Source organism: Rhagoletis pomonella, unplaced genomic scaffold (genome assembly GCF_013731165.1).
Source record: "Rhagoletis pomonella isolate Grant_MI unplaced genomic scaffold, Rhpom_1.0 Rhpom_scaffold_00014, whole genome shotgun sequence".
Lineage (NCBI taxonomy): Eukaryota > Metazoa > Arthropoda > Insecta > Diptera > Tephritidae > Rhagoletis > Rhagoletis pomonella.
In genome coordinates this window covers 4,367,496-4,380,339 of record NW_023458568.1, presented here as the reverse complement: position 1 = coordinate 4,380,339, position 12,844 = coordinate 4,367,496, and the positions used below count along the sequence as shown (strand labels likewise).

Genomic DNA, 12,844 nt, shown 5'->3' with positions numbered 1-12,844 from the left:
ATTTTCATTTAAAAAATGGCCTCGAGCTCATTATAAAATTGTTGAATTTTTTTATTTTTATTTTTTTAAATAGCGCCGCAGGCGTCAATCTTTCCTTTTTTTAATATTGTTTATTAAAAAATGCAAGAAGTATGGAAAAAGTGTATATTCTCTAAATACTTATAATTACATTTTAAAAATTAAAAACGAGTTGATTTAAAGCTTATAAGAGTAATTAATAACTTCTAAAAGCTTTTCAAAAGAAAAACATACATTTTTATTAAAAAACAGCCATAATTGAACATTTTTTTGGGGTTGTTATTTGAAAAAGCACATATTCAAACATACCCTTATGTTGTGGCCATTATGAAATACAAGTTCGACATTTTACTGTCCTTAAATTTCGAACATCTGGTAGCACCCTTCTGTTCGGGCAATACAGCCATTTTGATTTGTCTGCTTGTTTACTTAGTTGAAGAAAAGTAGTGAAATTATTAAACACGTTTCATATTGTTAAAAAATAAAATAAAATACATTTAATGAACGTATACAAATCACACGGGAACAAAAGATCGTGCATTTATGGAAATATAAATATAAGTGATAGCTGCACTTTTTAATTGAAAATTTGCTAGTGGAAGTGCAAGCAATTTAAACAACAAATTATTTAAATACTAGTATTAACAAAGTAAAAATAGTGAGAATTTATGTAAACATATCTGTTTCTTAGCATCCTCGTAAAGTTTCATGAGAAAATTCGTTATAGTTTTGATAAAACACACACATGTCGATGTACACTGAAGTCAACCCAAGCACTTTCTTCACAATTATTCATAAACAATTATTTAGCACGAAGGCGGATAAAACTTTTACGGTCGCAGCAACAATATTCAAGTGGTGAAAACTTGGCACCAAAAGCATATTCGCCAACTTCAAACTAATAGACTGAAACGAGTGAAGACAACTCTTTTGAAGATGATGCTTGCATTCAGTATGTTATGGAGGCAGAGTTGGAGCCTTGCAATGATTTTGAAGCCTATTAAGATGAACTAGCTTTAGAAAGTGCATTAGAGTAAACTATTAAAATTTTAAGTGTCTTTGTACCTGCATAAATAACTTTTGTGATTCCAATATCACTGTACAACAACACTGGTCACTCAACACGAACCAATCCTATATATTATGAAAGAGGAGGTTCGGAATTTTTTACGGAGGGTTAAATTTTTAACATATTAGCTGAAAGTGGAAGTAGACTGCAACGTGTGAAGACAACTCTTTTGAAGATGATGCTTGCATTCAGTATGTTATGGAGGCAGAGTTGGAGCCTTGCAATGATTTTGAAGCCTATTAAGATGAACTAGCTTTAGATAGTGCATTAGAGTAAACTATTAAAATTTTAAGTGTCTTTGTAGCTGCATAAATAACTTTTGTGATTCCAGTATCACTGTACAACAACACTGATCACTCAACACGAACCAATCCTATATATTATGAAAGAGGAGGTTCGGAATTGTTTACGGCGGGTTAAAGTTGTGACATTTTAGCTGAAAGTGGAGTTCATTTATTAACCCTCCGTTAGGCGCGTGGACTACATATGTAATCCACACATCTTTTAGCAGGGACCAACTAAAACTTGGGTGGAGGATGACATTGCCCGCTTGAATAGCTATCGATGATATACAAAAGTGCTCACTTAGTATAAAATTGAGGGGCTAGGCCCACATTTACCACTTTTAGCCACAGTTGAATACGAGTGGAGTACAATTGTAATCCACGCGCCTAATTACGTAACATTTTTTGCCAAGTTTTATAATTCCAAAAAACAAATCTTAATTCCATAAAAAAATTTTGACTTTGTTCATTATAAATTAGCATTGAATTTTATAACTTTTTTGTAGTGCAAATTCCAACGATTTCGGGTCTATACATTTCAGTGTTTCCATAAATTAACATTAACTTTTTGTTTTGTATTTGGCTATTTTCGCATATCTAAGAATTTAACTTTGTTTATAAGCAATGTTAAGGCTATTCAGTATGTACAACAAATATTTCACTATAGATATGTCATATGTTGTTTTACATGGAAATTGAAATTTCTGATGCAAAAAAGATACATTTGGAAACAGAAGAAAGCTCTATGGATGAAGAAGATGAAGATAAGCTTAGTTTTTTTATAATTTGGAAATTATTGCTTGGGAGCTAGTAAAACCGCAAACTGAACACCGATTACTAATATGTCAAGAGAAGTTGATCGTCTAGGACGGCATCTACTTTGTATAGAAAAGATGTATAGCCTCCACCAGCCGACATGCCAGAAAATTGCTTTCGGCGAAGTCCACAAGAAATATTATATAGTAAATATTCAAAAATGATAGAATACATTTTCTCTCAATCGTGGTAAATAAATATGCATGTAAGAATCATATGAGAGATGAGAGCATCGCTTATTTGGCAGAGAAAAACATGCTCCATATTTGACTTGTATTTCCTCGTTTATACGCTTTTATATTTCTTCACTGTTCAGTTTGTATTAAGTCTATTATTTAAAATAAAAATGTGAAATTAGTTTAGCTTTTTTTATTGCATACTTTGAATTTGCAATAATTCTTAAGAACCTTCTATTAAACGGCTCAAAACAACACGCATTGCCTGTTTTATTATTTCTCATAAAAGTTAGATAAAACCAAAGTCAAAATATGTTTGAGACGTATTAAATAATATAAATAAACATTTATTGGAAACAAATATAAAATTTTTTTTTTAAATAAAATATTATAGCAGCCAAAGAAGTTGGACTACTATTGTAATCCACGCGACTAACCGCGTGAGTAGAACCCATGCGCCTAATGGAGGGTTAAAAATACTGTAGATTAGACGACTTCAAAAACAATTTCTGCCTTCACACACATCCATACAACCAGTTACCACCTCCAAGCGAAAGGATTCGTAGAGAGATGGCATCAGGTGTTGAAAGCCGCCCTCAGATGTCACGCTACATACGCGAACTGGGTCGACGTCCTACCCATCGTTCTTTTAGGCTTACGAACGGCAGTGAAAGAGGACTTGGGCGTATACGTAGCAGAGATGCTCTACGGACTGCCTATCCAGTTACCCAGCGATTTCCTGGAGGCCGACGATAACACCCCTGTAGATGAGCAGAGCTGCCTGTGGGATTTGCGACAACATTTCGAAATGGCTAGGCCAACGCCAACTTCACAGTATGGAAAGCACGCCGTTTTCGGGCCAAAAGATCTGAGATTCTGCAGTCACGTATTTTTACATGATGACACTATCCGCAAGCCACTGAAATCGCCGTACGAGGGGCCGTACCTCGTCGTTAACAGGTACCCCAAGATGTATACAATATTGATTGGATCAAAACAAGTCACGGTGTCCATTGACAGGCTTAAATCGGCTTACTTCACCAGGGACGAGTTAGCAGCGACACATCACCAACATACGCAGTTACCCTGGTTACCTTTCTCCGTTGCTAGGTTTGGAAAGGGACCAACCCTTACACTTGCCGCAGTTAGGTTAGGTTAGGTTGAAGCGGCTGCCTTCATCCAACATGGGAGAGAGGCACACTTAGACCCAGTGGATCCGTTGTGATACCAATTGAGAGCTCGAATACAAACCCGTCCGTTCGCCTAGAAGTGGAACCAGTGTTAAGTGGCAAGTAGTTAAGTGGCAACTTCAAAAGGCGCAGTAAACGAACAGAGCTTTTGTGACATTCGTTTATATTAACCGAAATTAACTACATTCAACGTATTTTCTGGCGACGATAACAATCAGAATTTTCTGTGTGTTAAATCAACTTGTATTTGTTTAATTTTTAAGTTAATAAGGACATATAGAAATAGCACTTCTATACTTTAATATCTAACAACTCCTAAATACCTAAGTTTTTTGTACTTGAGTATTTAGGAAACTCCTAAATACCTAGGTATTGTTTACTCGGGTATTTTACAACTAAATATTTACCTAAGTATTTTTTATTTGAAGTATTTAGCATACTCCTAAATATCTAAGTTTTTTCTACTTGAATATTTAGACATCTCCAAATATTCAGCCTCATTGCGAGCAAGTCCTTTTTCGAGAGTCGAATGGTATCGAAAATTTCACGTCATTGCCTAAAATTTCCACTCGACTAGTGTATTAAAACGGAAAAACTTGGCAGCACTGCATAATTTTCGACGATTTTCGTCGTTTACTTATTTTAGCACGACAGTCGACAATGCCGATGTTGTCGAGTCGTACAATTTATCCTAATTTACGACTTACGCAATGAGGCTGATTAAGTATTTGGGTATTAGTACCCAAACTGGTACTTTAAGTACAAAAGTATTTAAGTGTGCCCATCACTGCTTATAATTAGGCTAGGTATAATAGGCCGGGAATTAACGACAAATTTAATTAACCCATTTCCGCAAGCTTATATTTTTTTCTATTAGTTATGCGTGTAGCGTAGAATACTAATTTGAATGTCTGCCACCGCATATCTGCGGTACGGGGTTACAGGAGGGTTACAATTATAGCAAAATCTAAGCCAAAAAATTCATAGCCGCATACGCGGAACTTACTGTACGTATCATTTGACATATAAGAAGATTAAAAAATATCTTCTACAATCTAAATTTGAAGGCAAAAGTCGTCTGCCACCCACAAAAATATCGCAAAAAATATATATATTTCCGCAAAGATGAAGGATGTTCTTGAACCACGATATAAAGGAAGCAGAGATGTTGAATGTGACTATAGTTGTTAAAATAAACGCAAAAATTTACAAAATATAGATTTATTTCAATCAATTCCGATTGTCTAACTATCATTCTAACATTTTTAAGCGTTTTGGCCAATAACTCACTGGCAGACGATCTCGCTGTATGTTATTGGCGGCAGACTATTATTTTTCGCTTTGTTACTATAAAAAGAAGCATTTTAATTAATTTCGTCTTTGCGGAAATAAATTGTTTTTTTGCGATATTTTTGTGGGTAGCAGACGATTTTGCCTTAGAATTTAGACGGCAGACGATATTTTTTTAGCTTCTTTTATGACAAATGATACGTACAATAAGTTTCGCGTACGCGGCTATAAATTTGTTTTTCTTATTTTTCGTTACAATTTTAACCCCCGTCCAAATTAGTATTGTACGTTACTCGCATACCTCATAGACAAAAAATTAGGCTTGCGAAAATTACCCGAAAATTTTTGTCGTTAACTCCGGGCCACCGGACGGAACGTACAAGTTTCAACAAAAACTTCGGGTATCATCCCCTTAATAATATTTTGCAGCAAAAAGTCTAAAACAGTGGTTTCTTTCCATCCTTTTTGATTGCTTCTTTTCAAACATCGAAAAGCACAGCAAAACACACGTAGAAGTTTTCTTAAAAAAACGCCTATTATGCAAAAAGTGCAACATGATTTTCAGCCCACAACCTCTAAATTTAACATTTTTATTGCCCGAAAAGCTTGAAGACCACCAAATGATACCAATTTTCTTATAGCTCTTCTTAAAATGGAAAATGAATTTTATTTTATTTAGCAAGCTGAATGCAAAAACATTAAATTAGAAAGCGTGTTTGATTTCAAAAGCGTTTTACGCTAGTTTAATATTTGCCCCGCCCTGAAAAACCTCGTTCGCAAGAAACTGAAATAGCAACAATGCGAAAGCGTTTTAAAACGTACCTGTAAATATGAGATACATACATATCAAACGAATATTTGGATCGCGATACAAAAGGAGAAATAGTAGCACTGACAAATTTAGTTCAATAAAAATACCTAACTAGTGAGATGAACTTGTTCTTTAGTCCATTTAGTTCAAGAACTACCCAAACCTAATAAGAAATACTTACCTAAATATCTTTCTGAATTTTCACCACCTTCGCCGGTGTTACTTTTTCCTCCAATACGATTCATAGTAATAGCCAATGTCTGATGTGCTTCCAAAGAAATACTACCAAAACTCATGGCCCCCGTAACAAATCTTTTAACAATTTCTGATGCTGGCTCCACTTCCGATATATCTACTTTATTTTGATCAGTAACGAGCTCGAGTTGTCCTCTGAGTGTACAATTCCTTACACTGTCTAATGTTGTCGATTTAAAGGCTTCAAATGAGTTCCAGTTTTTATTTAACGTAGCTTCCTGTAAACTTGCAATAGCAGCAGGCTCATTTACATGAGCTTCCCCTCCATTACGCCAATGATAATTACCAGGATTTCGCAAAATTCGAGTGTCAAATAATGTATCGCCAAATGCCATGTTGTACCGTTCTATAGCTTCTTTTGCAACTGTTTCCAAAGTAATACCTCCAATACGACTCGCCGTTCCACGAAAGCACTTACTAATTAGTTCTTCACCTATTCCAACAGCTTCAAAAATTTGAGCACTCTTATAAGACTGTAGAGTACTTATGCCCATTTTAGCCATAACCTTTGCTACACCCATTTCGATAGCTTTGGCATAAGCATTATAAATTTGCTTATTATTAACATCGGAATTAATGACACAATCATCCCGAAGCGCTTGTGCTAATTCAAAAGCCAAGTAAGGGCAAATTGCATCTGCACCGTAGCCAAGCAATACACAAATGTGATGGACTTCACGAGCCTCAGCTGTTTCTACTATAATTCCAACCTTCATCCGTTGAAGAGTTTCTATTAAGAAATGATGTAAAGCACCCAATGCAGCCAATGCCGATACAGGGACTCTTCCACGACCAGCGTTTCTATCCGAAATAACTAACAATTGATAACCAGAAGAAGCGGCATCGAAACCTTGGCGGCAAATATCGTCAATGCAATCCACGTAGCCCCTAACTCCTTTTTCAAACTCATAAGTTATATCCAAAACCTTTGTTTTCCATCCCCTGTGGATGTTACCCTTCAATAAATTTGTGTCAGGAATACTTAGAATCGGATTTTGTAACCAAATGCGATGTACTTGTTTAAAAGATGGTTGGAGTAAATTCGCTTCTGGCCCTAAGGGGCTTTGCATTGACATTACAACCTTTTCACGAAATGGATCGATGGGTGGATTTGTAACTTGAGCAAATAATTGTTTGAAGTAATCGTAAAGTAGCGGTTGAAAAGCAGATAAACAGGCAAGTGGAGCGTCGTTTCCCATTGAACCAAGAGCTTCTTTTCTGCGAAGTAAAAGGGAAACGAGATAGATATTAAAGACACTTAGATATAAAATATGTACGATATAACTAGTATACACTATAGAGCTAGATGATTTACAAATCGAAAAGAACTTTTCACAAAAGCAAAAACTAACATTTAGTATTTAATAAAATTTACACACTATACATTAGACCACGTAAAAAACTAAAAAATCCTGCACTGTGACCGGAATGAGATTTAAATTTTAGCAATTGTATAGTAATGATCCTCCATGAATATCCCCTCTTTAGGACAATTGTAAGAGGTCCCGAGTCGAGCATTTAGTTTTCCCATAGGAATTACACGTACAAAAATTAGTTCTTTCCTTTTGAGGTCAATATAATTTTTTAGGATCAATGAAACACTCGAGACTATAAGAATACATTGGTTACATGCCATTTAAGTATTATTATGCAGGCTCAGATTATTTAAATTCCTAAATAATCCTTTTTTAATCCCTTGTATTATTTGGGTCAATGTGTTATTTAGCTTTATTTTCATTGCTGTAAACTATATCAAGCTGGTTGCTTTTGGATATAATCATAGACGTATATTTGAAGACTTAAAAAAATGTTGAATCACTTTGTTGCATAGCTTTTTAGCCCAGTAAAATTAGATAAATTTGGTAGGAAAATTGAAAAAAATTTTTAACACCGATTTTTTGGTGCAGTTTACTTCTATTTGACACGTAGATCATGGATCCACAGTCTTGCCCCTAAATTTCATTTGGCAACATTCGCCATCTTGGATTTAAGTTTTTTGGGTTTTTTCCAATTTGCAAGCTTATTTTCCATTTTTCGTAAAAAATGGTTAAATACAATTATGTAGATAATTTAATTTCTCACATTTACGATATAGAAGGTTTTTTAAAAATTGCATTTTTTATTGTAAAAAATTAGCAAAAACTGATAAAAAATTTTATAGTGTCACGGCTTTCGCCATTTTTCGACAATTATATACAAATATGTAGAGAATTTAATTTTCCACATTTATTATATAGAAGGTTTTTTTAAAATTGCATTTTTTATTGAAAAAAAATTGGCAAAAACTGCAAAATATTTTACATTGTCACGGGTTTCGCAATTTTTTTACAATTTCTGCTGAAAATACATAACATGTTGAAATTCCAAACTTCTAAACTAGAGACTTTCGTTCTCCACACTTGTATACCAAATTTTTTTTTGTACGACGCTTATAACACGGCCGGGATCGTAAAAAACAAAGCGATTATCCCAGTAAAATTAGATAAATTGGGTAGGAAAATTAACAAAAAAAAAATTTTGTAACCGCGATTTTTTGATGCAGTTTACTTCTATTTGACACGTAGATCATGGATTCACAGTCTCGCCCCTAAATTTCATTTGGCAACATTCCGCCATCTTGGATTTTATTTTTTGGGGTTTATTGCGATTTGCAAGCTAATTTTGCATTTTTCATAAAAAATGGTTAAATACGAATATGGCAATGAGTTTTACGGCGCATCCCGTACATTGCTATGTTTACCGCATTCCCGGCCGTGATCTAAGCGTCGTACAAAAAAAAGTAGGCACAAGAATTTTGGAAAATGAAATTCTCTACAACCTTGGAATTTCAATATGCTATGTATTTTCAACAGAAATTGTCTAAAAATGGCGAAAACCGTGACAATGTAAAATTTTTTTTTGCAGTTTTTGCTAATTTTTTACAATAAAAAATGCTAGTTTTAAAAAACCTTCTCAGTATATAACAAATGTGGGAAATTAGATTCTCTACATATGTGTTTGTATTTAACCATTTTTTATGCAAAATGCAAAATAAGCTTGCAAATCGCAAAAAACCCAAAAAAAAATAAAATCCATGATGGCGGAATGTTGCCAAATGAAATTTACGGGCGAGACTGTGGATCCATGATCTACGTGTCAAATAGAAGTAAACTGCATCAAAAAATCGATGTTACAATTTTTTTTTTTTAATTTTCCTACCAAATTTAACTAACTTTTTTGGGCTAATCGCTATGTTTCGCACGTTCCCGGCCGTGATCAAACAAATGGAGGTATACAAGTTGTGAAGAATGAAATTCTCTACAACTTTGGAATTTCAATATGCTATGTATTTTCAGCAGAAATCGTAAAAAATGGTGAAAACCGTGACAATGTAAAATATTTTGCAGTTTTTGCAAATTTTTTACAATAAAAAATGCAATTTTAAAAAAACCTTCTATATAACAAATGTGGAAAATTAAATTCTCTACATATTTGTATATAACCATTTTTTACGAAAAATCCAAAATAAGCTTGCAAATTGGAAAAAACCCAAAAAAAAACTTAAATCCAAGAAGGCGGAATATTGCCTAATTAAATTTAGGGGCAAGACTGTGGATCCATGATCTACGTGTCGAATAGAAGTAAGCTGCATAAAAAAATTGCTGTTACAATTTTTTTTAAGAAAAAGTCTAATTTTACTGGGCTATTTGAGTTATAGATGTTTTCATTCAAAAAAAATATTAAAAACAGGTGAATTTTTTGTGTAACTTTTAAGAGGTGAAAAGTTAACTATGTCATGACTTTTGGAGCACACAATATACTGGTTTGAAAATTTATGGGCAATTAGTACTAACGTGGACACTCACATGCAAGTAATTCAAAGTTTGTAACTCTACTTTCCAAAATTTTAAAAAGTTTCGGTTTATCGCGTATTGTTTTTGAAGCGTTTCATTTTGAACACCTTCTAAAAATGTATTGTATTCTACAAAGAATTAGGAATAATTTAATACCTTATCAAGAGGTGTGGTTTCGGAATAAACTAACTTTTAAAGATAAAATATTCTGCGATCTTGAGCGTAATTTTGTATTCCAAAAAAATTTTAATTGAAGGCACATTTGCAAAATACGTCGAAACGATCTAAATCTTTCTGGAACTACTAGTCCTTATAAAATTACATATACCTGTAAAATGCTTCAAACTAATTTTTTCTAGAAGTGTGTAAAAACCGTGATTTACTACTTTTAATGATGCCCCTTTTAGTAGTCAGAATATTTCTAGCGTGGTATCAAATAAACTATTTTTCAACGAAGGTTCTGATAGTTGCTCTTACTTAACTGGAGCCTTCTAAATTCATAGGCGTCCCCAGCTTTGCCCGATTGGCTCCACTTTTCGAGATATGTGTACTTGAAACTTTGCTTAAATTTAAACTATTTAAAAAAAAACTCCCTCGGTGTTGAAGATATTTTACTAAAATTTTGCACACGATTGTATTTTAATATTACATACACTATCTCTTAAAATCATCGCAATCGGTTTACTATAACATGTAGCTCCTATACAACTGATTGTTCAGAGACGTTGTTTTGCGTTATAACTCATCCAATTAAGCGGGTAAAAATTTAGTATAGGTTCACGTTAACATATAGCACGCATACAATTTATTATTCAGATATGAAGTTAGAGTTACAGCGCAAAAACACATATCTGAGTAATCAGTTGTATTGGAGTGAACCCATTTCGATAATTTTAAGGAATAATTAAGGTAATATTAAAAAACCGTTATGTGCAAAATTTTTGTAAAATAATTTCAAAACTGAGGGAGTTATTTATAAAATAGTTAAAATTTAATCAAATTTTCAATTACCGTTATCTCGAAAACCGGAGCGAACCTGGTAAAACGGGGGATGCCATTGAATTTAGAACATGCCAATTAAGTGAGTTCAGCTTTCAAATACTATGCTCAAAATTTACAACTTGAACAGCGTAATTTGAACCCAACTTATTCTTTTGTTTTCTATTTCATTTCATATTTATTTTCGTCCAACTTTTGAAGCACTTGATGAAAATGAGTTACTGTTACACTAATTGATTTATTAAGAGATTGCGAATAAAATGGTATATAAAACATACGTGTGCTCACAAATTTTAAAATAATTTTTTTTTTTGGAAAGTGTACCTATTTTTTAGATTTTCCGATATAGATAGCGAACTTCAACTGATAATAAGTTAACTAAAATGCGAATACAAAACACTCTTAAGGTTGCTTTAATTTAGACTGTTGCGAATATGTCCTGGAACCGAGTTCCAGGTGCGAATAGCATTGACGAAAAATAGTCTTACAGATGTTAGATAATTGTACTTGGATATAATCAGGTCAGTAACACGATGTAGAGAATAAAAGGTGGCGCCCATCTCGGTACCACCGCTATTCCGCTCTCAGTGAATTTGACAGAATCGCTGTTTGTATGACGTCACACTTGTGCAACTTGTTAACGTTTTACTTGAACATTTTTATCTTCTTAAATTCTTGCTTGCGTTTTGGCATTTCTCTCTCGCAAATGCACCAGTGAGACGTCACACAAAACTTAATCTCAAAAATCCTCTGATGGGCGCAATCTTGTATTCTATCATTCTTGGGTCAGTAAGGCGTGCAGACTTTGAGAAGGATAATTTTTCGTATAGATATCTAGGATCTTTATCCATCATTAGCCGAATTAAAAAAATACAATTGCCAATCGGATATTCGCTCAAATTTCGATAGCCCAAAAACATATCGAGTAACATGATTGAATACTACATCAATTGTATAAGAAGATTGAGAATCCAGGCTGCTGTAGACTAGTTGCTGTAGACTATGTAGTTCGGAATAGCAGATAATCGGCAATATTAATTGAATAACCAGTTTACGCCTAACTATTAATGGTGTAAAAGTAGCAGACATTCTTAAATTTCTTAAAGTATAATAGACTTAGAGTTAACATGGTCAGTGCATGTTAGTGTTTATAACAAAACCGAGATTAGTCACATTAGAAACAAATTTAGGAGACTTATCACCAATGTACAAGAACGGAATAACATCAAATTTAATATTTCTTTTACATACAGGCAACACAAAGGATTTATCACAGTTGAGACAAAGATCATTTTTCGAAGACCAAGGCGATATAGACATTAACTCTCGGTTGAAATTATCGCAAGTACTGAATATGTCATTAATAAACAAACTAAATAGCAATGGCCCTAAAATAGAGCCTTGGGGTACGCCCGTCAATAGTGGTTTTAGTTTAGATACTTCAGCACCAACTTTTAATCTCTGGCTTCGGTCGAACAGATAGCTCTACATTAACTGCACGGCAAAGTCACTAAACCCAAAATAGTTTTTGAGTTTGAAGCATAGTAGTTCATGGCTGATAATTTTAATTTCGATAATTTTAAGGAAGAATTAGGGTACTATTACAAAACCGCTATGTGCAAGATCTTAGTAAAATATCTTCAAAACTGATGCAGTTATTTATAAAATAGTTAAAATTTAATAAGATTTTCAAGTACCGTTATCTCGAAAACCGGAGCCAATTTGGTAAAACGGAGGATGCCATTGAATTTAGAACGTCCCAATTAAGTGGGTTCAGCTTTCAAAATCTTTGCTCAAAATTTAAAACTTGCACAGCGTAATTTGAACCAAGATTATTCTTTTGTTTTCTATTTCAGCGATCTAACTGTTTATTCCTCGTCTAACTTTTCCCAGCATAAACTTTGGTTCTTTGGTAAGCGCTTACGTTTTGCATCGATGGAGTAACACATTAGAATACGCCGCAAGACAAAATTTTTCACTTTCTTGTTTACCACTGCATTACAGGTAATACAGTGGGAAAGCATTTTCACAGTTTCTCACTTACTTCCAATGACATGCGCAGGTTAAAGTAATGTGTTCTCTAAACTAGAAGAAATTCGCCAC

At 33.8% G+C, this 12,844-nt stretch overlaps 2 protein-coding genes across 2 annotated transcripts in view; one reads left to right on the top strand and one right to left on the bottom strand.

The window, feature by feature from the left end:
* Positions 1-12,844, top strand: part of LOC118749182 — a 473,359-nt gene that overhangs the window by 327,482 nt on the left and 133,033 nt on the right. The gene's annotated exons all lie outside the window — the stretch shown is intronic.
* The window catches only part of LOC118749116 (glutamate synthase [NADH], amyloplastic-like), a gene marked incomplete at its 5' end in the record, with an annotated part of 277,008 nt that overhangs the window by 221,551 nt on the left and 42,613 nt on the right, over positions 1-12,844 (bottom strand). The window contains one exon of the mRNA XM_036483886.1: positions 5,836-7,127. Coding sequence (XP_036339779.1) covers positions 5,836-7,127 — 1,292 coding nt within the window. The remainder of the gene's footprint in view (positions 1-5,835; positions 7,128-12,844) is intronic.